We start from the raw sequence: 27,283 nt of genomic DNA on the forward strand, positions 1-27,283 counted from the left end.
TCACCAGAGGTTAAGGACACCTAGTCTCTCTTTGTCTCTGTGCTGTGGCCTGCGGGTCACAGATGTCCAGTAGAGATGTGATGAAGGACTGAGTGAATGAGAAGGTGGCTGTGAGCATCCCTTCTACATGGAGGCCCAGCACAGAAACGCTGAGGCCCCCTAAGGTCTCCTACTGGCCCAGGGTGTTGACCTGGCACTGCTCCCGGCTCAGGCTCCATCTGACCAGGGGAAAGGTCACAGTTGCTGAAAAACAGTACAAGGATGTTGACCAGTGTGATTTTTGAAAGCCTGATGGAATGCCAATGAAAGCCTGTACTGCACAGACACCCCAGAGTCAAATGCTAACTACAAAACTGTTGGCTTTTACAGACCTGTGGCTTTCCTGACCAATGCGAGGTGAAGGAGGACACGTCCGAGACACCACTGAGCAGGGCTGAACCAGAGGGAAGGTGCAGTAGGCTCAGCCCCAGCACGCAGTGAGGCAGCCAGGAAGCTGCGAATGCTTCTGGGGGTGCACCAGAGCGGGGGGCAGGCATTAGAGAGTCGGGGTTTCCACCTGCTGCACAAACCCTGGCCACATCCTGGTGCACAGAAACTAAGTATGAACTCCACCACCTGCATGACAGCACTCCAAGGAGACCTGCTCAAAGTATCATTTATGATACTCTCACTTGCGTTAGAGACCACCTCTGACTTAAGGGTCTGGTTCCAGAATGTTCACCTAAGTTTCCTTTGATGGAGGCTGTAAGTGCTATATGCGGTGAGATGATTAGGCAGGCAGATGTCTGGTTGTAAACTGAGAAGAGAGCCCAGGGCCACCCAAGGAGGGTCCTGCTGTTCTCCCAGCATCAGATTATTTTTATAACCGAGCATAATTTACACATTAGGAATGGCAATTTTATACCTGACTCGGGGAGTATTTTCGCATAAAGTGGAATTTATAGACATCTAGGCTTATGGAGGTTGGCGGATCTGTGTACCTAAGTCTAGCAACATAACATTTCAGTACCTGGTCACGGCATGAAGTTGAGTGTCACAAGGCTTAATTCACATCCTCAAGGACACGGTAATGTCTTACAGTTCATTTCACTTATTATTACAAGGAAAACCTACATTTAAAGTAATGATGCTGTATCTCCCTAACACTTTGGGGTTTTTAGCAAGTACATTCATAAATACTCCTATCGTTTTATCATTGCAATGTACCTACGAAGCAGGGAGGGCAGACATCATTCATCCTGGTGGGTCCATGAGGGAACTGAGGCCCAGGTCCAGTGGTCCACTACTCTATACTCCACTATCAGCCTGGCCCCCAAAGCAGTGGCATATAGAGATCTCCTTCTCCTTATTTGATACAGGCTGTCTGGGCACCAGGATGGACCATACAATCCCACAGATGTCAGCCAGGCAAAGCGTGGCAACCTGTTCCCAGCCAGGCATCAGGGTCAGAGGGCCAGGCTGGCACTGTGGAGCAGGAAGCCCCACACAGCACACAGAAACCCACCCCATGCTCCACCCGTCCCTGCAAAGGGCGCCACACAACCGGGGCACACACGCTTGACACCCACAGAGGTCTGCTGATGCACTGGGGCCAGACTAGGTGGGCAGGGGCGGTTCTGCCCGCAACAGGCCCTCCTGGTCAAGGCATGGGTCAGATCCCAGAGGGGCCGGTGGGAGGTGGTGCTGCCCTTTTTTGGAGCCTTTGAGTTTTGAGGAGGGTTCTCCAGATGTTTCCTAAAGGGTGGCAGGGTGTCACTCCAGCTACCTCACTGCTCCCCAACACGGGATTCAACTGGGGCAACAGAGGAGCGCTGACACCCTCTCCTGATACACTCAGGGCTCCCCTTGCCTGGCCTGGGGCAGCCTTCTATCTGCATCACCACTTGGGCAGCTAGGACGGGGATGTTCTCCAGCGTCACCAGTAGGCCAGGGTACAGGTGAGGATACCTAGGGCACGGCTGTGCGGTTTCTCTCCTGTACTTCCACAGAACCACGGTGGGCACCAGGACCCACATGATGAACTCTGTTTTCCAGCTGGAAAAACTGAGGCATTAAGCAGCCGGGGGCCTTGCCAAGGTCAGACAGCTCCTGGGTGGCAATGCTCACATACCCACATAATTAACTCCCAGCCCTTAACATCTTAAGAAGGTCTTTAATTATATGTTTTCATTCCAAAATGGCAATTCCACATTTACCTCCCCACTGTCATTCAGGGGAAGGGGATGGGGGCGGGAGGGAAAATAGTCTTTTGGAACAAAAGTGGAAGTCGCTCACTTGTGTCTGACTCTTTGCGACCCCATAGACTATACAGTCCATGGAATTTTCCAGGCCAGAATACTGGAGTGGGTAGCCATTCCCTTCTCCAGGGGATCTTCCCAACCCGGGGATTGAACTGGGGTTTCCTGCATTGCAGGCAGATTCTGTACAACCTGAACTACCAAGGAAGCCCTTGGAACAAATGTGTGCGTGAATTTCTAAACGTGTATAGAGGTGCGTGGGGAGGGTTTCTGGTCTCTTCCACATTAGACTTAATGAAAACAGTTAGGTTTATAGGACACAAAGTTTGCTACTTACATTCACTTCAGTTATAGCAATATCAACGACGCTACCAACAACAATTAAGGCATCAAAAGTGTTCCATGCATCAGTGAAATAGTGCTGTTAGGCAAGCAGTCAGAAGCCACAGAAGAGAGGAAGCACAACAGGAAAAAAAGAAGAAAAGGACAGTGTTATAAAAGGGGAACATTCTAGCATGAAGCCACTTGGCTACTTACAAAATCGCCCTAAAATAAAAATATACTAGGTATGTCATTTTGAGTATCACTTCTGACATAGCAAATAAAAAGTCACAAGTGCCTGTCTTGCCCTGCCTACTGCACCATCATCAGTCCCGCCAAAGACAATTCGTGTCTCAAAAGGCCTGCAGATCAAGTTCTACTCTAAGAGGCCTCTTTTCCACACTCTCCCTAGCAAACTCCTGGTTTTGGGTCAAGTGCGATCAGGCTCTGTGACTTGTCCAGGTGATGCAGTGCAGGGTGGGGTGGGTGTGCAGACAGAGACAGGATGGGAGGTGCTCTGGGCGGGCACATACTCACGTCGGCTTCGCTGAGGGCCACGTCTACAATGCTGCCGATTACGATGAGGGAGTCAAAGGTGTTCCAGGCGTCACTAAAGTACCCCTGGACAGAGCAGGCGGGGGCAGACGTTCATGAGCATGTAGGAAGGAGACGCCTCCATGCCGACCACATGGGGACACACCCAGGCCCCGCAGCACCCACGGAAACCAGGAGCCAAAGGGAAGTGAACACACTGTCCACCGGTGGAGAGGGATGTGGAGCGGGGCACCTAAATGTGTGAAGGAGTCCATACACGCTCGCAAACACACACATATACGCACACGCATGCATGCACGCACACACAATGCAGATCTTGGTCCTAGGAGGCACTGGACCAAGCCACATACCTGCAGGACAGACAAGAGGGAGGCACTTGGCGATCCTGCCCTGGCACCCAGAGTCACAACCCCAAGCTGAGGGAGGAGAAGGCCTTCCTACTCCTTACATGGGGTCCCCAATCACCCCACTTCCTTTCCCCAACTTGAGCACTATGATCGGCATTTCACACATTCTCACTTGTGTGCCCTTGAAACAAACCAGTATCCCTGCCCCTCGTCACCAGTCGAAGTACTACAGAGGGCATGTCTTGTAAGGATGTCCTCACAGAGCTCTTGGTCAAAGGGACATGAAGGTTTACAGGGAGACTGGCCGGTGATGCACAGGGTCCAGGTACAGAGGTGCGGGCGCGGGTCAGTGCAGGCAAAGTCTCATGGGGAAGGAGCACTGAGCGAGGGTGATGATGGTCGAGGCTCCCACTGCCCCCCAGAGCAGCGTCAACCCCCCAAGAGGCTCCTCTTTCTCTCCATCTCTGTCTTCCCCTCCCTCTGCATCCTCCAGGCTGAGAGGGCTCCTCTCCATCCCACAAATCCCCACTAGGTTCTTCCTCACTTCCAGAGGCCTCTGCAAACCTGGCCTCCCCAACCCTACACTACCTGCCCACATCCACTTCCTCTTTCAGGCTCAGCTCAAATGCCAATGACCTGATGGCTTCTTTTCAGGTCCTCCTCACCTGCAGCTCCCATCCTGGGGACTTGGCCTCTCTCTTGTTCTCTGAAGCTGTGATCACAGCTTCTGGGGTCTGTGCCTGCAGGTCGACCCTGGGATAAGCCCTCTGAGAATGAGGACTGTGCTGACTACTCTGCCCACCCCCCATCCCAGGGCTCTGAGCTCAGATGGTGCCTGACATGTGGCAAAGCCTCCACCTTCCATCAGCATGCATCCTCTAGGTCATTCAGCTCTGCTCTATTGTCATTGTTTCGGGTTCTTGAATCTTGTGGAAAGTAAAACATTCCCAAGATGTAACTTAAAAATCCATGTACACATGGCACACACTCTGCATCCTTTTCTGGGCTCAGCACAGTAGGGGCTATGTTAGTGCCTGTCGTCTCCTGATGGTCCCCAGGAAGCCCTCCATTGGAAGGTGTGGTGGGAGCTCTGTGCCCAGAGGCTTCTGGTTGCAAGGGCAACACCTGAAAATTCACTGTGTCTTTTCAACAAGACAACGTGTTGTGGACATAAAAATTCCAGTCTGAACTAAATAACAAGGGGCCCAGCATGCTTACAACTGGGTGTACCTAGTACTGGATCAAGAAGACCAGCACAGACGGTTCTGTGAAGGGTCAGGTCCCAGGAACTGGTATCAAGTGCAGGCCCAGAGGGAGCCGCTGCAGAGTCCAGGCCCTTTATGCCACTGTGGAGGTGGACGGGCTGGCTGTTGCAGTAGCTGTGGTAGAGATGCCCATCCTGATCACTGTTAATCACCCCAGGTGCATTTACAGGGGAGCTCTAACACTGCCTGAGGGTTTGGGATTTTTAAGCAATTTTATCTTAAAGAATGTACAATCTTCCCAACCAACTGCCGTGACTTCTGACCCCAGCCCCCCCATCTCCTCTCTCCTCCCTTCCCACAATCCCAGTGCCTCCCTCATCGTTCCTCACCCTCATGACTGCCACCTCCCAGACTCCTCTGTCAGCCTCTAACCAGCAAGCAAAAGCTTGCCTGCCCCAACTCTGGTGATCTGTGGTACATGTTACATGTCTGACAGGAGGGTCTGCTCAATAAACACCATATCTCACATCTTAGAGCTTCTCTTCTCACGATGCGGGGCTCTTGGCTGGCAAAACTGAGGAGAAGGGGGCTCCCATGTGAGGACAGGACTGGTGCCCCTCAACAAACCAGCCATGCTGGTCAGCGATGAGACCAGCACCAGGCCGGAAAGGCACGTTCTACTTCCCTCACCAAGGAGGACGCCGGACCACAAAGTCCGCTGACGACGCAGTGTGCAGAATGCCAGCACTGCACTGGACTGTGAGAACACGTGTTTGTTCTCAGGTTATTCACATCACCGCGAAGAGTAACACAGAGTGGGCTAACCGGCAGCCTAGCCACAGAGCACACTCTTGGGGGCAGAGCCTGTCCTTTTTTTAGGGACTTAACAGCAACACAGAGTCACAGGGCACGTGCAGGGCCTTCCCTTATCCTCCAGAGAGGAACTGATGCCTTAGAAACATGTGGTTGTCAGGAGCAACTGGGCCTCGAGAGAGACAGAGAACAGTAAAGACCCACTGTCCATCCTGTCCATCCCACACCCATCAGCCCCTGCCCTGTCCTGCTATGATACCTCCCTTAGTGAAGGCCACACCCACCGCCTGCACACTCAGTCCCACTCTGCTTTAGACTTTATTCCTCAGGAGCTCCTCTCAGGAGTCTCTGTCTCTCCAGAGCGGTCAGTGTTCATCTCTGGACCATTCCTATCAGCCTATGAACTATTCTCCAGCTGTCCCATCCCAGCCCACTGTGATGTATAAAGTCACTTAGAACCAGCCTGATAGAGACTTTACCTTTGGGGTCCCAGAACTCTTTGGCAACTTCATCAACTCCCTCTCCGGAGAGTCCATTGCACTAAGTCATGCCCAAATTCCAGAGGGTTCCTGGACTGACATCCCTAATCTAGGAGATAGGAGGCTGGAGTTGGTGCAGGTGCCTGGAAGCCATAGGCTCTGGCCAGGCGGCTCTGCTAGGGGTCCAGGGGAGGCAGAGAATGCCAGCCCTCCCCTTCTTCCCACATCCCCTTTCCCTGTTTAGTAGCCTCCTCTGTAATAAAGTCACTGTCAAGTGACTATGACTCAGCCCCCACCCTTCCCATCAAAGTCACCACAGCATCTGGTAACCAGCAGGTTAGGCCAGGGCTTCTAGCACGGCACTGCCTTCATGCTCTCCCCTCTTAGCCCGTACAAGAGGGTCTCCTACAACTGAATGCTGAGGCCAGGAGGCCCGCATGTGGAACCAGCAGGCCCTAGCAGCCCAGTAAGAGTTGGCCCTTGTTAATTTTTGTCCTTTCTCACCCATTTGAAAGAACCAAGCAAGTCATTCACAAGCAATAACGTCGATTATTTGAAAACACTTCTTACTCTGGAAATTCAAAATCATAACCCAGATTAACGTGGACGTAGGACCAGGAAGTTTGCTGTTTCTAAGAACTCTGTCCTGACTGTCCATCAGTGTCATCTCCTGCCCAACCACATGCTCCTGGGAGCAGAGTCGGACCCACAGCCAGGACAGAGCATAGGCGCGGCATGGGTTAGGCAGCAAGGTGTTTGCAGTGGAACTGAGAAGACCAAGTCCATGCTCTTTTTGCTGCCTGGAGTCTCTCTGCAGATTGAAGAAGCTGAGGCAATCACTGGCCTTTTGGGGTTTACTGAGGCAGCTGAATCACCTACCAACTTCTGCCAGGGATTATCTAGGAAGCATTCAACCCAAGAGTTGACCCACCATGCCAGCTTTGGGCAGAAACTGTCACTGACAGCTTTCTAACCAGCATAAGCCTTTTCAAAGGGCAAGCAGAGGCTTGAAGAAAAACAAATTCACATTTGGTCACTCTGCTCTGCCTAAACCTCCTGTGATGGAAGAGCAGATAGTGTCTTATGCCAAGAGTCTGAACTCACAGGCTCATCCACCCATTCTTTTCTTCCTTCCATCAGTTTTCTGAGTAACCTGCATGTAGCAGGCGTCGTGTGAGACAAACACAAAGCCTGTGACCTTGAGCAGCTGCTCATCAGCTAATGGAGGGAGAGACACGGGTGGTACTGATGCACAGTGAGCATCTAACACAAGCACACGTGCAGGGGGAGCTGACCCTGGCTGGGCTGGGGGGACACTGTCATGGAGGAGCCCACATTCCAGACAGGCCTTAAAAGACAACGAGGTGGACAAAGGGCTTCCAGACACAGAAGCATGAGCCACGGAGAAGTCCAGCAGGCTAACAGCTGGGGATGGGGGCAGAGGAGGAATGGCTGGGAAGTCACGACCAGAAATGAGGCAGACATGTAAGTGCACGAGTGTCTGGTGCAGGACTTTGAATGCTCAACAGAGAAATACCTCCCCCACACTCCCTGCCACACACACACAATAGGTGCACAGTCACCTGTGGGTTTACAAGTGAGTGTGCAGAAGGTGGAGGGAAAGGGGTGAGACCAGAGGCAGGAGATGGTTCAGCAGCTGAGTGACACAGGAGGGAGTGGGGCAGGGGAGCCTGGGGTGACACAAGCTGGCCTCCGAAGCCCTGGGCATGGACGTGTCTTGCTAGGGGAGAAGGGGACCAGAAGGGAGCTGTGGACCCAGGTCTGGACGGGACAGCTAAGCCCACAGATGAGCCTGATACCAAGTTCTAGTTAAGGAGAGGTGTGTTTCCTCTCAAGTGTTGTTATTTGGCATTAAAACACATCACTGAGATATATGTACTCACTATGAACTGAAAAGATAGTATCAAGGTTTCATTCTAGGAGGTGCAGAATATACTCCAGGAAAACTGCTAGCGCTGACTGAGCAGCCTTATTTCTGCCAGGGACCTGGGGGAGGGAATCCTGTCCTGGGAGGTGGACAGAACCAGGTGCCCCGTGTTTGCCGCACGTCTGCTCTGCACAGAAGCAGAAGGACAGTGCTCAGCCGCTTTCTTCTTCCTCCAAATCCCGTAACTCGACTTTTTCCACACTCCAGTGTCTTGGCGTGTAGATCAGGCATTTTCAAGGCACAGCTGACCCTTGAACAATGCGGGTTTGAAATGTGCAGGTCCACATACACGCAGATATTTTTCAGTAGTAAATCTCATAGCATAACGTGGTCCATGGTTGGACTAATCCACGGATGCAGGGGAACCTCAGATAAGGAGGGGCGACTCTAAGTTATACTTGGATTAACCTGCGTGTTGTTCAAAGGTCAAATGTAGAACCAAGAGCAAAATGCTTAGAGGTCTAAAACGTGGGAACAAAGTGTGGCTCCCTGAAGAAAGGCCCATGGCAGAGGCAGATAACATAGTTGACCACATGTTGGACAAAACACCACACGGGTGGCTTCCAGAAGCACAAAGGAGGAGACAAAGCCCTCCCTGGGGCAAGAGAATCACTGGAGGATTCCAGCAGCTGCCCCTCAGGAGAACTGGAGGGGAAGCCCAGGGGAACGAGACTTGGTTCTTACCCACATCAGGGCCCATCTTTCAAAACCCTAGGGTGCCCCAGTCACTCCAAGTGCGTGAGGTCAATGCCCAATGGGTGGGTCTTCCCCGAGGAGCTGACACAACCCACTGAACAGCCTGCTTGCTCTGCCCTCTCACTCCCTGGCTCTCTGGCCTCTCGACACCTTCCATGCTTGCTGAATCCACACTCCAAACAACTCTCTCCCTGGAAGGATCCTACCTCCCCACCAGGGAAGCTCCCAGCTTTGCGGGAGGTGGTTCCTACTTCCACCCCCCAGCTTGGTCCTTCCTGCTTATGGAGACTGGGTGATCTCACCTTGCAGAGCCTCAGACCATGTCCCTCTAAATGTGCTCTCACTCAAGAGGCCCTCTTTTACCAGCCAGGCCTTGCAGAGAAAAGAAGTCAGGTTCCTCCACTTGTTCGAACCCTTCCTCCTGCGATGCCTTCTCACTTCCAGGAAGGACTCTCACCCCACCACCCCACTTCAGGCTGTGCTCCACACAGCAGCATAGCCTCCAACAATACCCCCCAGGCTCTTGCCTCCCTCACTATACCCCATCTCCAGCTCTGGGACCTCCACACTCCTAACCCTCCGCCTGCAAGCACTTCTCTCCCACTGAACCCACCTCCACCCAGCCCCCCACACCCCTTCTGCCTTCACCAGATGGCACCTGCCAGCAGGCACTCTGCCCAGCATTCACTGACTGGTTCCTGAGTGCCAGGACTGGGTAAATCTCTAGGGACTCTGTAGGTATGTCAAGTGGGAGCACTGATCCAGGGCAGGACCCACATGGTGGGCAACTTGCAAACTCAGCTGGGTCAAGGGCTGTCCGGACGCCCACCAGGAGGGCTGTTTTCATGGCCACCAATCGGCCAGCATGCCCCACGATGGCCCCCATCCAGCCACCAAGCTGCTACACTGAGGCTCACCTGAGCTAACTTCACTCTTTGTATTCCTAGGACAAAATAGCTGCAATCCCATCTCTCTTGACAGATGCCAAAAAGTTCTCCCAGAAGGTGTGTCCCTCACCGTAGAGAGCACGACCTCAGAGGACCCTGTGATTCAGCATTCCGGGAGAGACAAAGACTTTCTGAATTGAAGCTGCTGGGCCAGGTTCCCAGCCCTCTACAGAGATTCTCCCATCGGCTGCCTTTGCAATGTGCTTCCTCAGTCCCACTGCCTCTGACGGGGAGGAGGGCCTCATGGACTCTGTGGAAGGCCCAGCCTTGGTTTGCTAACGCGAAAGAGGAGACAGGAGAGTCAGGAAGCGTTTTAAGAGTTTTGCTTCTTAGTGAAATGAGTCTCTCTGGCTCCTCAAGACATACAGTGACAACATAAAATCCATCCGCTTCACACATACGGCAACAGTGCCCCTCAAGTGTCGAGATCCTGCTACTGCCATTTAAAGATTTCTCTCACTTCTAATCTGAAGTTGTCTTCTGCTGTGAAAATACCTTGTGGAGGAAAACTAGAAAGCAGCACAGTTTCTAATGGAAATCACTCATTTTAAAACTCTGATCTATCAGTACTGATTATAAATTGGCTACTGACTTCCCCTTGTCCTCACCAGTCTGTTCACATACAACTGAACTCCCCTCCCAGCGTTGGTATCAGTGATCCACTGACACAGCCACTGACAGTGCACACACAGACACACACGGACTCACACGCATGCCATGGGCAAATGTGCCTTCTTGGAGCTTCATTACCAGGTGGGGGGAAGTCAGGGTGAGGGGATCTGGGAAATGTTCCATAGGTATATTCCATGTTGCCTGGATCAAGTACTTTTGAAGTTCTTACTTTGCAACCTTTCCATCAGTCCAGACAAATACTGTTCAGAGATGGAAAGGGCAGAGGGACACAAACCAAAATCTCAAAGGAAATCCAGAAGAGTTTGGGAGGGGAGGAAATGTGTATGTATGGAGATATGGACAAGTCACAGGAAATAGCATCTGGCCATGCAGAAGTGCCAAATCTGACCCCACTGCAATCACCCCGATCAGTCACTTACAAGTGTCCTTTCTTTTTGGTCCACAAAGATCTGATAAAGATGGCATAGAAATTAATGCAAATTAAAGAAAGGAACAGTTCTGAATTAGAATCCCACTGAAGTATGGGGTATGTGAGACCATCGTTTCATAATCCAGGTCTTACTTAGATCAGTATTGTCAGATACTTTCCACACCGATGAACAAATACTGGGGATCACTAAACTCATTCTCTAACTTGGATGGGTGGAGGGTTTGCTAGTAAAGAAACTGAGGGTTAGATGTCCCACAGTTGAGCCTGGATATGCTCCTCCGTCTAGAGTTTTAGGACAAGGGAACATCACTGCTTGCTGAGGAGGACGGTAGTGGTCACAGTGACAGTCCTGGCATATCTACAGCATGGGACTATGTGCCAGGCCAGGCATTCCTGTAAGCTACGGCACACAGAGAGATTCTTACTCCTCTAAATCATGCTATCAAACAGGACTACTCATGTCCTCATTTCATGGATGAGGAAATGGGAGTCACAGAACAGTGAAGTCACTCGCTTGGGGATTTGAATCCAGTCTGCTTCCAGATTTGTGCATCTTTTTCCATACTGTACTATCTGTCTCTTATACTACACACATTGACAACTGTAGACTGGATGCATGGCCTCCTAAAGGGGACAGAATATGCAGAGCAGTCCAACACAGTTTAAAATGCATGTCTTGTTTTGTCTTAAAGTAAAGAGAAATTTTTCTAAATTAAACAAACGAAAGATGGTATGGCTCTGAGAGGTCTGCAGCTGGTTGAATTTTCCATAAAAGGTGAAAAAGATGCTGTAGACCAAGAACAAAGAAAACTGAAGTTTTTATGCTGGAAATCTAAAAGTAACATCAGGGCAGAATTATCTCTGATGGGTTATGTGAAAGCAGTGTCTCCAATGCTCAAGTAAGGAGGCAAGTTTCTCTGAGACAGTGTGATGCATACTCCTCTGGAAACAAAAAATCCGGTTTCAAAACAATCTTTATTGTGCAAATTCCTAATTCTCTTTTCTTTTTCTCAGAATTGTTTTTATGAGGTTTTGTTTTTGCAGATTTATTTTCCCCTGCGTACATAGATGCCCTTATCAGATGATAACCTAGTTAACAGCCAGAACCATTCAGCATAATCCAGAAACACAAAACTAACAGGAAGTAAGCAGTTCTCGGAGGTGATTCAGCAACAGCCCTTGACAAGTGACTTCAGCAACTTACCTTAGGCTTAAATGCAATGACTTTCAAAACCATCTCGACAGTGAACACCCCGGTGAAGACCATGTTCAGGATGTCCATGGCGTCATTAAACATCTTGGACTGCTCGTAGTGCTGTGGATGGAGGCGGAGGCACAGTTCTCAGGGTCTGCTCCAGATTTGCAAAAGGAGCCTCCCCAGCCCTCAGCAACCATCCGTCCCACACTTGGACATGGAGGTGACCTCCCCATCTAGCACCCTCTCCCAGTGATCCCACTGACCCTGCGAGGGCATATGGCTGACCCCCCACAAGCACAGGAGGCCTCAACAAGATGAGGGTGACTGAACAATGAAGGGGAAAGACATCCATTTCCTCTGCTCAGGATAAAGGGAATCCACCCTTTCTCCTGACAGGGTTTATATTCAGGGCCTTGACCCAGGTACAATGCAGAACACACCCACAGGTCTATGGACAAAGGTAGGATTCAATTAGGTATACATTTTATGCCATTTAGGCCTATGTTCAATCAAAATCAGTATAATCTTGACTTTATGCTTTTCCCTACATCAGCAGAGGATCCTTTTCGTTCATAAAGAATTCCTCAAGTTAAGGAAAGGGCCAGAAAATGTATCCTTGGCTGTCTTTAGAGCCATTTTCCAGACAACATGGTTTGCTCAAATCCTTACAGTCAGTGGGAAACTGAAACTAGACCTTGGCCACTCTTGTCCTGGTGCAACCGCCATCAGGCAATGTGAGTGCTGGAAACTCTGTCAGACCCACTCTGTAACTGAACGTGGCCAGCTGACAGGACTTGCAGCTCTTGCTCCCAGCATGAACAAGGAGCGGAGGTCACACAGGTCAGACTCCATACTCCACGAACCAGAAAGTTTCCCACCGCCATGCTGAGAGCGACTTGAGGATAAGAATGTCACTCTGAGACGGTCCCAGAGCAAAGCGCCTGACACAAGTCATCCAGCATCAACTCTGTCTCCCACTTTACCAACAAAGAAAGCCAGTCCTGGGGGATGTAAATAACTTTTCCTGGATCACCCAGGGGCTGAGGAGTCAAGTCGGGATTGAAACCCCTGTCTTTTCAATTCCACACTGACAGAGCTTTAGTCCTCACCCACCCCCTGGCCACAGGAGCCCACAGGAAAGGTTTACAGACTGGAAGGCCATGCTAGGGCTCCACAGATGTGTCACTGATGGTCACAATGTATACATAATCAGTCTCTTATGCAAAAGAGTGCCTGTAAACTCCTGCCCTGGCAACTGTTAGCCAGAATGGGAGTCTGGCCAAACTGCAGCCCAGACTCATCAGAAAAGCAAAGCCTTCCTCTTGTGAGGGGGCGGCATTCCACCCTCAGGATCTGGGGCATGGGGCTGCGCCGAAGGCCCACATGTGATCCACGTGACTGTCTCCATTTTTACCTGCATGGCCAAGCAGAGTGTGTTGAGCATGATGAGGACAAACATCATGTATTCGAAAGGCGAGGAGTTCACCACGTACCAGAACTTGTACTGGTAGGGGTTTTTGGGGATGTATCTCCGCAGTGGACGTGCCTTCAAGGCGTATTCAACACACTGACGCTGCAACGGTAGAAAAGAGCAACGGGGGTCCTGAGCACGTCTATGGAAAAAGGACACAGTTCTCGTCTGCCCTGAAAAGCCGGTGCACACCTACTGGGAAGGACCCCGGATGATGGGAAATCGCCATAGCAACCCCCAAGGGTACCACTCAGCATCACTGACAATGGACCCCCAGATCCATCCCCTCGTCTGCTCCTCACAGCAGCCTTGGAGGGTAAGCGGAGCAGCCAGTGTGCTTTCATTTTACTTATTAAAAGACTGAGGTCCTGTAGTGCATTAAGCAGAGATGCAAGGCTTCGACCCCCATCTCTACCTGCCCTTCCTCAATGCTGGTGGAATTCTCCTTCCCAGGAAAAGAAGCCAAGTAATGAGAGGCAAGGAAATCCTCAAGAATCAGAGGGGCTGGGCTGATTCCCTGAGACTGGAGGTCCCTGGCTGCTCCAGGAGGGACCCACATGAGACATCTCCCAGAAGGAGAGCGAGGGTGTTAACCCTGAGCATCTAGTGGTGAGTGAGCGGAGTGTCTGCTGAGAACTTTTGAGGCTCAGGAGCTCATTGAGTTCATCTAAGAACCCCAGGACGTGGTCTGGGATGACAGCCAGGGCACTGCCCCAGGCACTCACATGGGGGCCGTGACCAGTGCGCCATGTGCAGCCGGCCTAGAGGAGCCTCCAGCCCCGAGAGCCTTCAGCTCAGCATCAGACCCTCCTGGCTCCTTGGTCCTCACTGACCCCTATTCTCGACTCTGTCTCTGGATTCTGACTTCGGACAGGCTCTCTCCATCCAAGGCCTGGCTCTGCCATGACTTCACGTGCTGCCTCTTGGGACCCCTGATCAGAGCCTCTTTGGGACCTTGCGGTGACCTAGTTTGAGCTCAGCTGCGGTTTGGGTCCTGCCCTGATGCTCTTCTTCCTTGGCGGTGGTCAGGAAGGTGAAGAGCTGGGCCAGGCCTCCCTCAGACTGTGGCTGATATGATCTGCAGGTGCACCCGACGAGGGTGACATCTCCCTGCAAACCTGGCGGTCCTCGTGTTTCCCCTGGCGGGGAGGCTGCAGCCTGAGACAGACAGCCTCGTTGTGCACAGCCACTTCCCCCCAGGAAGCCCGGGCTGGCAGATGACCCTTGCTCACTATGTAGTCATCAAACAGAGATGGCTACTGATAGAGGGCCTGGGGGAAATTCCTGTAACATAATCTCCGTCTCACAGACTACTTTCAGGGCTGAAAGTTAACTCATTCATGTCCTCAATTTATAAGAGATAAGGGGGCTAACCCAGACAGGAGGGGGGATGCACCCACAGTCACATAGCAGGTTCATGGAGAAGACAACCAGACCCGGTCTTCCAGCCCTCTCACATCATCAAGTGAGCAGAGCCAAAGGCCCCCCTGTCTGTCAGCTTAGTTAAAACGAGGTGCAGGGTCAAGGGAAAGTGATGCCAGTGCAATCTTGGTCTCAAGGTTCAAGTTAGCATCTTTCCCTGTGGTTTGAGGGTACTTCCTTCTAAGTCAGTGGTGCTCAACCAGGGGACATTTGACAATGTCTGAAGATGTTTTTGCTTGTCACCAAAAGTGGTGCAGAATTGGGGGGTGGTGGTGCAGAAGGTGCTACTGGAATCTAGTGGGTAGAAGCCAGTGATGCTTCTAAACCATGCACAGGAAGCACAACAAAGAATTATCCAGCCTCCAGCATCAACAGACCCAAGGTTGAGAAGATTCAAGGCTATGCCCTGCCAGGGACTATGTGAATATCAAGGGGTGCTCTCTGTCCCCAGGCCACACCACCCTGCATGACTCTGAGCTGTCACAGGTAGGTCACGACCACACAAGGCGGCCAAGGTACTCTGGCTTCTCACCCACTTGTGGGGGTAAATTTAAAAATCACAGCCTCATCTGTCTCTGGGAAACTAACTCTCAACACTGATGACTCAGATTGGCTGAGAGTGCTCTGAGCAGGTCCTGAGTCCCAGGGGCAGAGAGCAGGTGGGCACCCTGCTCTGTACGTGGGGAAAGCCATCAAAAGAGAAATCAGTCCTCTTTAGCTCAAGGGACAGAAGCCCAAACAGTGTGTGACTTTAACCTGATTTTTGTCCAGCTCACAGTTCTTATACTCTTTCTCTCCCTGCTCTTGAAACGTGACGATGACGAAGCCCACGAAGATGTTCATCATGAAGAATGCAACGATGATGATGTAGATGATGAAGAAGATGGAGATCTCCACGCGGTAGTTGTAGATGGGGCCCACATTCTCTCCGTTCGAGTCGATGGCTTTGTACAGCAACCTGGAGAGCAGAGAACCAGTCAGCACCAGCCCTGCTGCCTTCTGAGTGCCTCTGGGGACACAGAGAGCGGGACCCCTCAGTAGGAGCCCACCCCTAGTCCCCTGGATACACAGTGATCCCCCAGGAAGCCTCCTGAGCATCAGGCCAGGCAGCCCAGCACTTGGGGGAGGAGGGAGCACCTGGGATGTATTTGTCGACTGATTGCTCTGAGGACCAAGAAAGATTTACAAGTATTAAATAATGCTCCTTTCTAGTCACAGACAGAAGAGAGGAAGGACATCACATGGACGTCTTTAGCGGAACTGAAAGCTATAAACACAAGAGCACGAGTACGCAGCCAGGGAAATTTCAAAGAACTACAAGAGATTCTCCAAACTGAAGCAGGCACTACAGTGAAATATGTGCCAAGCAGAACTCTGAGCAGAAGGAGGGGAAATTACTGCAGCAACCTCCAATTCAATTCACGCCCATTCCCATGCAGATGCAGCCTTTCTGAGCACTAACCACACGCTGCCCTGTGCTGGATGCTTGCACATCCATCTGGAAAGGTGGACACCCTGCAGTCCTATCTTACAGAAGCTCAGGGAGGGGTCTCAGTGTCCAAGGTCAAGGTCCTGGGGGGGGGCAGAGTCAGAGTGGAGCCCACCTGCCCTGAGCCCCAAGCTCATTCATTTTCCTACCATCCCTGGTGGCAGCTGCCATCAGATTTCCTAAAGTGCCATGTTTAAAATCTGAGGCCACAGCCAGCGCCTCTGGAGAGAGCAGGCTCTCGCCCCATGCTCGCCTCCTCCCAGGGCCAAGCCCCACTGGACTGTCCTCTTACTCTGCAGGCACTCCACGCATCCAGAGAGTCCTGCCAGCCCATCCACCCTGCATAGCTCCTCTGGGCGTGACAACCTGACATGCAGAACACCATCAATGTATGTATATTCTGGTGGCAGGAGCTGGAGTGCCATCAGAGACCAGAGAACAAGAAAGGTGTAAGAGACTCTCCTTCTGTATTCCACTTCCTTCCCTTTTCCTTACTTCACCCATCACAACCCAAGTCATTCCTCAAACCCATGTCACTGACGCAGCAGGCCTCTCGTGCCTGGCTTGTTTGAGGACACTGACTAGATGCCGGCTTTGAAAGGGGGAACCATGTCTAGACAGCTCTGTTTCTTCCACGGGGCTTAATACAGTGTGTTGCCGGGAGCTAATATCAAGAGCACACTTCATGAATGACTGAGTGAGTGCATCAATGAAAGACACGACACATTGGTACGTATCAGGACTCGGAGTGAACGAACAAACAGTCTGGGACACTATCAAGGGCCTCTTTAGGACAGCGTAACGGCGGCTTTACTGATGGGGCGACACAGGGGCTGGCCTGAAAAATGCCTCTGGGGACTCCCCATTCCCATCCAGGGAGGCCCCCTTCACCCCATCCCGGCTTCTCAAATCTGAGAGTCCTTGCAGCTGCCCATAGAGGTGAATCATTCACCAACTCAGACAGAGGGGCCCTGTGCATCAGGAAGTGACTGCTAAGTGGCCCAAAGTTACAAAGTCAGAGAAGAGGCCTGCAACGCTGGAGAAAAGCGGCAGGACTCACTCCAGGAGAGACGGCTCAGCCCAGAGTGCCTGCGAAGCAGCAGGGGCATCCCTAGGAGACACACGGTCCCGGTACTCACGCGGGCCAGCCCTCGAACGTGGAGACCGTGAACAGAGCCATCATAGCCGAGAGGACGTTGTCAAAGTTGAAATCGCTGTTTTGCCAGATCCTCTCACGGACCACAGGACTATCAACATCCCCATCCTTGTAGAGGATGAAGAGGCCCCTAGACAGGAAAGAGATCAGGTCACCCAAGCTGGATATGGAATGAGTCGCCGCCCCAATCCCTCCACAACCCCGGGCATCATCACGCTCGGTCCACAGCCAGGCCACAGGTCTGAACACAGCACAGGCTGCCCTTCTCTGAATCCTGGCCTGTGTTTAGTCTACTCCACCGTTCAAATAACCAGATAAAGGAGTATTCTCCAGAGCAACCAAGCAGACACCTAGCACATGTCTGACCACAAAGGAGAACTACTGAACAAGAACCATCCCTCCTACAACGGGCTCCAAGTGTGCAATGAAGAACCAAGAGCTTTGGCTGTGCGGAATTCCACAGCTCTTGGAAACCAGCCCAAGCATCCTCTTATCTCTGTCTTAGTTTTAATCGAATTCCTTTTCTGATATTAACAATATTCCCAGTCCTCTATCCAAAAGAACTCTGTAATTGCTGGCACACAGTATTTCTCATACAATCTCACTTCTGGAAGGGTTCCAGCATCTTTGTTCCATAGATGTGGAGGCTGACATAGTGAGGGAAGGGAAGGCTTCCATGCTATCACCTCCATGGGCGCCCCGCCAACCCACGGTGTGAACGGGGCCCCCAAAGCCCACAGCCACGGCCACACGGCAGTCAGATAAGTCTCTGAGGGCACTGACTACTGAAAAGAAGTGCCCATTGAGCACCAGGGCAAGCAGCCCAGCCTTGGCTGGCGACATCTCAGGACAGGGACACACGAACGTCTATGCTAAGGTCTCAGCACTTCAGGCTGCGGTTTCTGGGTCTGCCTTCAGAGTCATGTGGATGAGCTGGGGCAAGAGAAAAGAGTATTTACCACCTGCTCTCTCCTGTCACCATTACTGTGAATGAAAATGAGACCAAACTGCGGGTGAGGGGAGCAAGTGGGGAGAAGCAGCCTGGGACTTGTCAGCAGAGGGGGCCAGATCCTGGACTCTGGCAGGTCAAGCTCTGAGTTCTGGTTTGAGGAAAAGCTTGGCTACGTGGCTGTAGGGGGAGCTAATTGTTATTTTAGGTTTTAGTGCCAACCCCTCAGTTTACTGACATCAAAAGTCATTGGTCCAGTCACTCTCTTTTTTAAAATATAAGGAATCTTTGTTTCTTTTTAAAACAAAAACAAAAAAATGTATTTATTTGGCTGCACCAGGTCTTAGTTGCAGCGTGTGGGATCTAGTTTGCTGACCAGGGATCAAACCTGAGCCCACTGCATTGGGAGTGTGGAGTCTTAGCACTGGGGAAAATGGGGAATTCCCCGTGTGTCCATTCTTTAGGGGTGATCAGAAGCTTCGGAACTGGTCTGAGGCGTCGCTCATATTACAATAGGGTTGTATGAAATGCCACTGAACTGTGCAGTCTGAAGAGGTTAAGTTTATGTTCTGTGAATTTCACCTCAAAACCAACTCCTCCATCTTTCCTCAGCTAGGAGCTGAGCTCTCAGGACTCTTGTCCTCTACAACAAAACCTTCAGAGACACTAAACATGAACAAATCCTTGAAGCTCTCTATCTGTTCTTCCAAATTCCCCACTCCCACATTCAGGGCAGGCTTCCTGGGCAGCTCGGTGATAAAGAATCTGTCTGCCAATGCAAGAGACATGAGTTCAACCCCCGGTCTGGGAAGATCCCCTGGAGAGAGAAACGACAACCGGCTCCAGTATTCTTGCCTGGAGAACCCCCTGGACAGAGGAGCCTGGCGGGCGGCAGCCCCTAACATCGCGAAGAGTCTGACATGACCTCGTGACTAAACAGCAACAACGTTCAGGACACTGACCTGCATTCTTCGGGGTTACTTTTGGCTTCGTCTGTGCAGCGATAGAACTTTCCCTGGACACAAAACAGACAGGCAGTCAAACTCTGGTTCCCCCTGAAGAGACGGGCTCGGCTCCGTGCTCAAGGGCCCTGCCCTGTACCTTGAAGAGCTGGACCCCGATGCAGGCGAACATGAACTGGAGGAGCGTGGTGACGATCATGATGTTGCCAATCGTCCGGATGGCCACGAAGACACACTGGACCACGTGCTGGGGAGGACGGGTGGGGAGCAGACAGGGGGCCATTACCTGACTGTGCTATTTTAGCCACAGGGAGAACTAACATCAGCCAAGACTTTCTACGATTATGTGCATTTTTACATGAGTTTCCTACTTGACAGTCCTCTATGCCTTGTCTTGCAGGCAGTGATCTATGGCGAGTTCCCCTCAGTGCACCGTGGCCACTTGGGAGGGATGCCCTGTAAGAAGCCGCTCCTTGGTTTCCTTAAAAGCAGTGAGCTTAGGGTAGAAGAGCCATGGGGCAGAGCCGCGCCTGGCACACGAGCCCCTCTTACGCACCCCATCAGAGGACCTGGGAAAATGTAAACCCTCTGGCCTTTTGTACAAACTCCCTAAGAACAGAGCTAAAGACTGAACTAAACCCAAAGGAATACTATTAATAATGAAAAAAGTAATAAAGTATGACCGTAGTCAGATAAAGAAAAATATTTTAAATTAACAAAAATTTTAAAATAGCAATTTTTAAAATGCTACCAGCGCCTGGGAGAGCCAGCCTCATTGACTAGAAATGTTCTTTTCTAAGCCAAAACCCACTTAAAAAAATCCATCAGGCCTCAGCCCAGCTCCGGCCCAGGAAAGTCAGTGATGGTAGCTAACCTTGACCAAAGCTAGCCCAGCCTCGGGAGGAATTCAAACCTTAAGTCCTTTCGCTCTGTTGATGGCCCTGAGTGGCCTCAGGACCCTTAGGACCCTCAGAATCTTCACAACAGAGATGGCACTGGATCTAAGGGAAAGAACAGAGGAAAGAAAGCAAGCAGAGTGTATCAAGTTGCTAAAATGCTGCGAGATGATTTCACTGCAGTGTGGGGATGGTGGGACCCCGTGGAGCAGAGCCAAGCTCTCCCCACAGCCCCACAGGAGGACGGCTCTCCTCCTTCCAGTCCATACTCCACCACAGTCCTGGATCGGAACTCACGGAGCCCTGAGGGTCACACAGCTGATGCAGCAGAGCTGTGACTCTGGGTGCGCCTGGTTCTTTCCACCTGATGTCTGCTCTCGGCGTGACCTGGCTGGGTTGTGCTGGTTTGGTTGGTTTTCTAAGTTTGGAGGCCCTGCTGTGCTGCTCTGATGCTGGGCTTCCCTGGCCTTCAAGGAGGCTGCTGCTGGGTGGGAGAGATGGGCAACTGCAAGCCAGTGTGCAGGAGTGACAACAGAGGGTAGGCAGCCGGGGGAGCGAGCCTCGGTGGGGCCCTGGGAAGGTGCCCTGGAGGTGATAGCCAGGTGAGCACCTAGGGGTGATGGGGTTACCTAGACAAACGGAGAAGGGGCTCCAGCAGAGGAGGGCAGCACCTACGCAGGCCCTAGAAGGGAGGCTGCAGCTGGTGGAGAATGGCAGGTGGCTGAGTATGGCCAGAGCACGAGCTCTCATGAGGCAGTGGGTGGGGGCAGAGAGCCAGGCACAGCCAGGAACCCCCAGGAGCTGCAGAGATACTCGTGAGAATGTCCGTCTAGGCTATGGCTACATGGCTCCCCACCCTGGGCACTGAAGGGAGGTGAGGGAGACGCTTAGCACAGGGCAGCTTCAGCAGGGGTCCTCACATCTTCTGATGGGGACACAGACTCTTGTTCACCTTTAGTTCAGAGGCTGTGTGCACACAGGGCTCTTCTACGGAGGCACTGGTGGTCAGCACCAGAGCAGAAGTGCTTTGAAGTCCGCAGGAAAGCGAAGCCACCCCTAGACGCTCCCACTGGAGCTTCTGCCTCATACCCCCAGGTATGGCAAGCGGGGTGCAGCTGCGGTTATTCCCCACTAGAAATCACTCAACGCCATGGAAAGGCCCTGAGGCTCTAACTTGCAGCTTTGCCCTTCCCAGATAAAAATTTGAGAGACTGGAAGGAAAGAAGCCTTTGATCTTCAAGCTGGAAGGGCTAAAGAGGCCACCTCATGCTACCCTTCATGTTCAGAAGTGGAATGGAGATCTCAGGAAAGGAGGCCCCCCAGCACCTGAAGAATCCATGGAGACCCCAGGCTAGAGCCCAGCTGCCCTCCCTCCTAGTTTAGACTTCCTTCACCCTCTTTTGAAAACAAAACAAAAAAATCACAGAGAATAGTGAGCACAACCCAGCAAATGGCATAAACAGAAAAACAGAAGCACAACGAAGCACGTGCTGTCACAATTCTTTCTGGTATGGGCACAAATTAAGCTTTCCAGTTAACTGAACGCCACCATCAACATGATGCCTAGGCTTTATAAAGCTGTTAATCACTCAGTTGTCTCTGACTCTGTGCCACCCCACGGGCTGTAGCCCTCCAGGCTCCTCTGTCCATGGAATTCTCCAGGCAAGAATACTGGAGAGGGTTGCCATTCCCTTCTCCAGGGATCTACCTGACCCAGGGATTGAACCTGGGTCTCCTGTATTGCAGGCAGATTCTTTACCATCTGAGTCACCAGGGAAGCCCCTCACATAGACCTGCCTGCCCAACAGCCCTGCGTGTACACACACACACACACAATACTTACTGGATCCCAAATGACACCAAAGACACCCCAACGACCAGCATATCCAGTAAGTTGAAGTAGTTCCTGCAGAAAGCGCCTTTGTGGAGGAAAGCGCCAAAGGTCGTCATCTGTGAGCAGAATCATAAGTGATTTAGTGTTTTTTCCTCTTTGTTCTTCTTTCCAGGGGAAAAGAAACCTGGGCTCTTTACAAAATCTTGAGCAAAGTATGACTTTATGAACAAGTGTGGGTTAGGAAGCCAGAAATGCAAAGCAACAGGGCAGAGTAACCAAACGCTTTGTTCAAAAATGAACAAAGGGCAGTTGACTTCCAACACATTTTAAAAGAACACACCAGTTGGGATTTCATTATAACAATGACAAATTTCAAACATGATTATATCATTGGCACCTCCAAAGGCTCTGTCTCAGGAGTGGTCCACATGACCAGGTTTCTCAGGATTCAATCACTGCCCAGACAACCTGGCTTCCCCATAAAACTCAGTTCCAGCCCCACTGAGATGCCAGCAGAGCCCATGTTGCTTCAACCCAGGCTTCTCAGTGGGGCTAGAAGTGCCTGAGCCCTGGCCTCACACACACTGTTGACAAAGACAGTGGCTTCATTTCCCCAGGCCCCATGCTGCTCTTAACAGTCCCGAGTGATATATCCATTTCAAAGGGCTCCTGTAAGTCCAGCCACTCTGGCATGTGCCAGGTGTGGCTCAGAAGCTGTTATGTGTACCTCACCTGCTCTCTAAGCCATGGCCCCAAGTGCCCGGAGCCCACACTGCAGGTCCCCACTGAGCTTCCTAAACAAGGAGCTTAATGAGCAAATGCCCCAGAGAAAAAACTGAAAAACACATGGAGTTACTGCTTATTTTAAAAAAAGATGGGGGAATTTTCAGATAAGTACCAGAAAGGAAGAGCTGGGAGTTAATTATACTGGACCACGTGGAACTGCCAATAATCAATCCTCTTTGACCCACAAACTACAACAAAAAGCCCACTTCAAATGTAACCCAGTAACCAAAAAGCCTTCCAAACCTTCCCCAGGCTATCAGGAACCACCTTTTCAATGTCAGCTGCTTCTCAGAGATTCTCCATTTTTGGAATCCCTCTTGTTTTAGCTTATTTTCCACTCTCTAAGATTTCTTCAAAATGAGGATTGATTTGGAAGATTTAAGTCACTGAGGCAAATACATAAAAAGTGAGAAGCAGTAATTATGGGGTTTTTTTCTTTTAAATAAACCTGTATCTCTTTGCCCTGAAGCCCAAGAGTACCTACACTTCATTGAACAACTTAAAAATGTGGAAAGGAAAATAAAACCTCAATTAACCAGGCTAACAGGCTAAGGATGACATTTCCAAATTCAGTCCGAGGAGACGGCAAATTACCAAAAAAGAAAACTCAGGATGGAGCATAGGCCAGGTGGGCACTGTTGCACCCCACACCCTGCGCCTTCTGCTGCGATGCCCGTCACCATGGAGACGGTGGTAGAATCTGCTCACTGATCCAGGCAGCATCTCACTTCGGACCACATTCAACCACATTTACTGACCTGATGGCAGGAAAAGGAACTCAAACATCTAGAAGATTTTTAACAAAGGTTTAAACAGAGGTTGGTTGGTCGGTATTGTGCTAATATTTTCATTAGCCAAAAAAAAAAAAGAGAAAGACAGAAAGTAACTAAATACTCTTATTGCCTGGAATGTTAACTGAGGTTTCATTTTACAGAAGATTTTGTAAAGAGCCCAAGTTCCACAGTAGTCTACATGAAAATACTTCTTTTCTGTCCTGAGATGCACACACAAAAACCCCAACATGGTTTAAAGAAACTTGTGGTTACAAGTCCCCATTTCCCCGAGTGCCTCCCCACCAGGAGATGTCGCAGGCCACACTGCCCCAGGACATCAAGGATGCACGCCCCTGGGCAAGTCTGGGATTCTGGGCTGTCCACTGTAGGTCTACAGACTTCCAAGTCCATAGAAATGGAGGATGGGCTCACCCAAGGTGGCCTTCAAAACCAGGACACAAACCACACGCAGCAATGGCAACTGGCAGCTCATGCATGGGCAGTACATTCTGGGCACCCTGTCCAGAAGGTGCTCTTTTTGTTTGTGTAAATGTAAGCCCATCCATTAAAACAGATATATCTTAACACAGAGAGACCCATGTTATCTTGCAAATCTTGTTGCAAGAAAATAGTGTGTTACTATTTCAGGGCACCAAAAACATAGTGCAGTCAAAGAAACAAGAGAGACGTTTCCTCCCTCGGAGGAAGGCTTTTCCTCTGACTTCGAGGACAGGAAGGGTGGAAGAAAGTTCACACACAGCATTGGATCTGTTGTCAGTTGACAAATTTCAGAGGATATTAAAAAAAAGAAGCAAAATATAATTCCCAATCACTATTAGGAAGCCAAAATAGCTCCCACATGCATTCAAGTGTTTTTTTTTTTTTTGAAGAAACAGAAACAAAAGGTTGAATGGTTATAGGAAAAAAATCCTTTCGTTTTTTTTTTTAAAAAAAAAAAAGTGGAGGTTGATCACAGAGGACAAAAACTGAAAATAGCCAAAAGCACATCACGTGTCTTGGCCGTGTGTCACACACAGGAGCAGGCCCCTGAAACACACTCCTGTGATACCTGTTACCTTTAAAACGATCTCAAATGCAAAAGTACCAGTGAAGACATAATCTGCATAACCTAGCATCTGGAAGGCAAACAAAGAATTGCCAGCGTTATTGCTACTGCTGCGTTAGAGTACGCAAGGATCCATGAAAAAGCCGTTACCTTCAACAGGATTTCAACAGTAAAGATGGCTGTGAAAGCATAGTCAAAGTAACCCAGTATCTGCAAGGCACAACATGTGGAGATGAGAAAACGGCATCCGGAAGCCACACGCCCACATGCGCTCAGAGACCCGTCATCCCGGAAGGAGCCTGTCACCCCGGAGGGAAGTGCAAAGATGCTCCAAGGGCCCCACTCGGCCCATCAAAGAGCTCTGGGCACACTTACCTCCTGTGACCACTCCTGCTGACTCCCCTCCCAGCCCCTGTGTTCTGGGCAGCAGAGGCTCACTTAGGAAAGTGTTTTATTAATAACCTTTGTTCATCGGCACACGATGCTGATGAGATACTTGTGGTGTCAGATTAATTAGTCTCACACACATTTTAGATCTTTAACTGCCCTTTTGGTAGAATGAAATATGCTGCCCTCCAGCTGAGCTTCAGATTGGAGGGAAAATGTAAACAAAGGTATAAGTGGTATCAAAGGGGGTCATGTCCCCTCTAATTCCCACCCATTCAGTCAGGGAGCCAACACCTTCCTCCACCGACGTGCCAGGCTGGATAAATCTGCAAGAAGAGTTTCACTGATCCTCTTCCTCCTGCCTGCTCCTCTGTGTCTAACACTGCATTCTCTCTCAAGGCAGGTTTCCTCCTTGCTGGGCTCGTTTTATCAGCACTCCCCAAAATACCACCGACTTTCTAGCCGCTGCAGTCCTGTATCCCCTTCTGGGGTCCCTGCTTCTCCACAGATCTGCAGGGGCAGGAGGGAGGGCAGGCGGACAGCAGCAGGCGTCAACTGAGGACGCTCACAGGAAGTCCTCAGCCACTACAGGGCAGCTGGGACCCTCCGGTGGGACCGGCCACCTTGGCTGCTTATCTTCATGATAGTTGGGCTGTACGGTTTGGGGGAACTGAAGAGACCAGCACCGGAAGGTAACCCATGGAGCCCGCCCAGGCTGACTCCGTTCATTTCCCAGATGCAGATGCTGAGAAGGGAGGCATCTGCTCAGGCCAGGCGGCCAGTCTCTGCATCACCGAGCACGGGGCCAGGGCTTTGAGATGCTGGTTGAGAGCCTGGGCCCTGCTGTGTGCATGTGGGACCCACCCCAGGGGAGTCCTCACTGCTAGGAGACTAAGGCGAGAACCTCTGCTTCAAAGGCCAGCTGTCCTCCCCGAAGTTCTCTCTTCAGACAGCATTATTCATTTTCCAAACTGCTTCCATTTGGGGATTTATAAATTTTGCTGGAACACTTCTTGTGTATCTGTGTTTCTGGCCAGCCAATTAAAGGTCTTTTCCAGGACACTATGGAGGGCGCCCACAAGGAGCCTTGTCCCTCACCCTTATCCCCTCCGAGGTCGCAGCAGCTCTCTCTGTGTGTTGAAAGTGGGTGGGGAGCCAACAACCCAGCCTGGTACCGAGGGTCAAGGCTCTCGGACTCAGGTTGTTCTCTGTTCACTCGGCCTACTTTTTCTTTTTCACTAATAACTCAGCTGAGGTTAAAAAAAAAAAAAGAAAACTACTGCTAGATCCCAGCTATATGATGTATCTAAGGTAGTCAAACTCACACACAGAAAGCAGACGGGTGGTTGGGGCTGGGGCAGGTGGACATGGGCATAAAGTTCCCCACATAAGGTGAGTAAGCTCTGGAGATCTGCTGTCCAACATGGTACTCAGAGCTACGGATACTGTCTTGTATCCTTAAGAATTTGTTAAGGAAAATCTCATGCTAACTGTTCTGACCACAGTCAAAGAAAAACAGTGCAATATTTTTAAAAGCAAGACACACATTCATGTGAACATCTATTTAAAAAGAACAATAACATTTCCTGGAAAAAGCGGCAGGGAAATAAACCCATGGGGAAGTAATTACAATAAAAATTAGAACATGAGGCCCGCAGGTAAACAAACTCTTGGTCAACCTGTGTTCTAGGACCAGTTTGTGACCTAGTCTGTCACACAATGGTACTTTTTCCCAAAACAGCTTTTCCCCTTGTGTCTCATCTTTATGATGGAACTGATGACATCCTGTTGGGCCCTGTTCCATCTGAGCATTTAGATAGAGACCTCAGGAATCTTAACAAAAGCTGTAACCCCTGGGTACAGGTTGAGACAGGCTCAGGGCTCCATCTTTACATCACCCAATCATGCTTTGAGGGGAAGATCTTTTTATCTTCATATCAGGATGCCCATATCTCATCAGTCTCACAGACTGGGTTTGCCAGGCTTCAAACCAAAAGCACACGAAATGGAAAGACAGCACAGGGCTTGGTTGTCACAACTGAAATCATGGGGCACTGATCCGGTGACTTGTCTAAATCCAGAAATCTCAAAAATCTCTTGTACAGAAAGAGGTACCAACAGGCAAGGCAGCAACCTCTGACGGCCGTGCACACTTGTGGGCCTGCCTCCCCGGGCGGCTTTCTGGGAAATCAGCTGAAACGGCGCTACAGCCTCGAGGCCCGGCAGTCAATAGGCTCCCGTCTTCTGAAGCTGTCTTGCCTCTGGATTGTTCTCAATGCTGAC

The 27,283-nt window shown here is 50.7% G+C and overlaps 1 protein-coding gene across 1 annotated transcript in view; it reads right to left on the minus strand.

Moving 5' to 3' along the window:
- The window catches only part of CACNA1D (calcium voltage-gated channel subunit alpha1 D), a 339,914-nt gene that overhangs the window by 45,675 nt on the left and 266,956 nt on the right, over nucleotides 1-27,283 (minus strand). The window contains exons 22-33 of the mRNA XM_061128345.1: nucleotides 24,764-24,823; nucleotides 24,624-24,683; nucleotides 21,998-22,104; nucleotides 20,172-20,259; nucleotides 19,398-19,505; nucleotides 19,259-19,311; nucleotides 17,331-17,477; nucleotides 15,459-15,660; nucleotides 13,224-13,382; nucleotides 11,816-11,926; nucleotides 3,096-3,179; nucleotides 2,575-2,658 (exon numbers count right to left, since the gene is read on the minus strand). Coding sequence (XP_060984328.1) covers nucleotides 2,575-2,658; nucleotides 3,096-3,179; nucleotides 11,816-11,926; nucleotides 13,224-13,382; nucleotides 15,459-15,660; nucleotides 17,331-17,477; nucleotides 19,259-19,311; nucleotides 19,398-19,505; nucleotides 20,172-20,259; nucleotides 21,998-22,104; nucleotides 24,624-24,683; nucleotides 24,764-24,823 — 1,263 coding nt within the window. The remainder of the gene's footprint in view (nucleotides 1-2,574; nucleotides 2,659-3,095; nucleotides 3,180-11,815; nucleotides 11,927-13,223; nucleotides 13,383-15,458; nucleotides 15,661-17,330; nucleotides 17,478-19,258; nucleotides 19,312-19,397; nucleotides 19,506-20,171; nucleotides 20,260-21,997; nucleotides 22,105-24,623; nucleotides 24,684-24,763; nucleotides 24,824-27,283) is intronic.

Source organism: Dama dama, chromosome 24 (assembly GCF_033118175.1).
Source record: "Dama dama isolate Ldn47 chromosome 24, ASM3311817v1, whole genome shotgun sequence".
Taxonomy (NCBI): domain Eukaryota; kingdom Metazoa; phylum Chordata; class Mammalia; order Artiodactyla; family Cervidae; genus Dama; species Dama dama.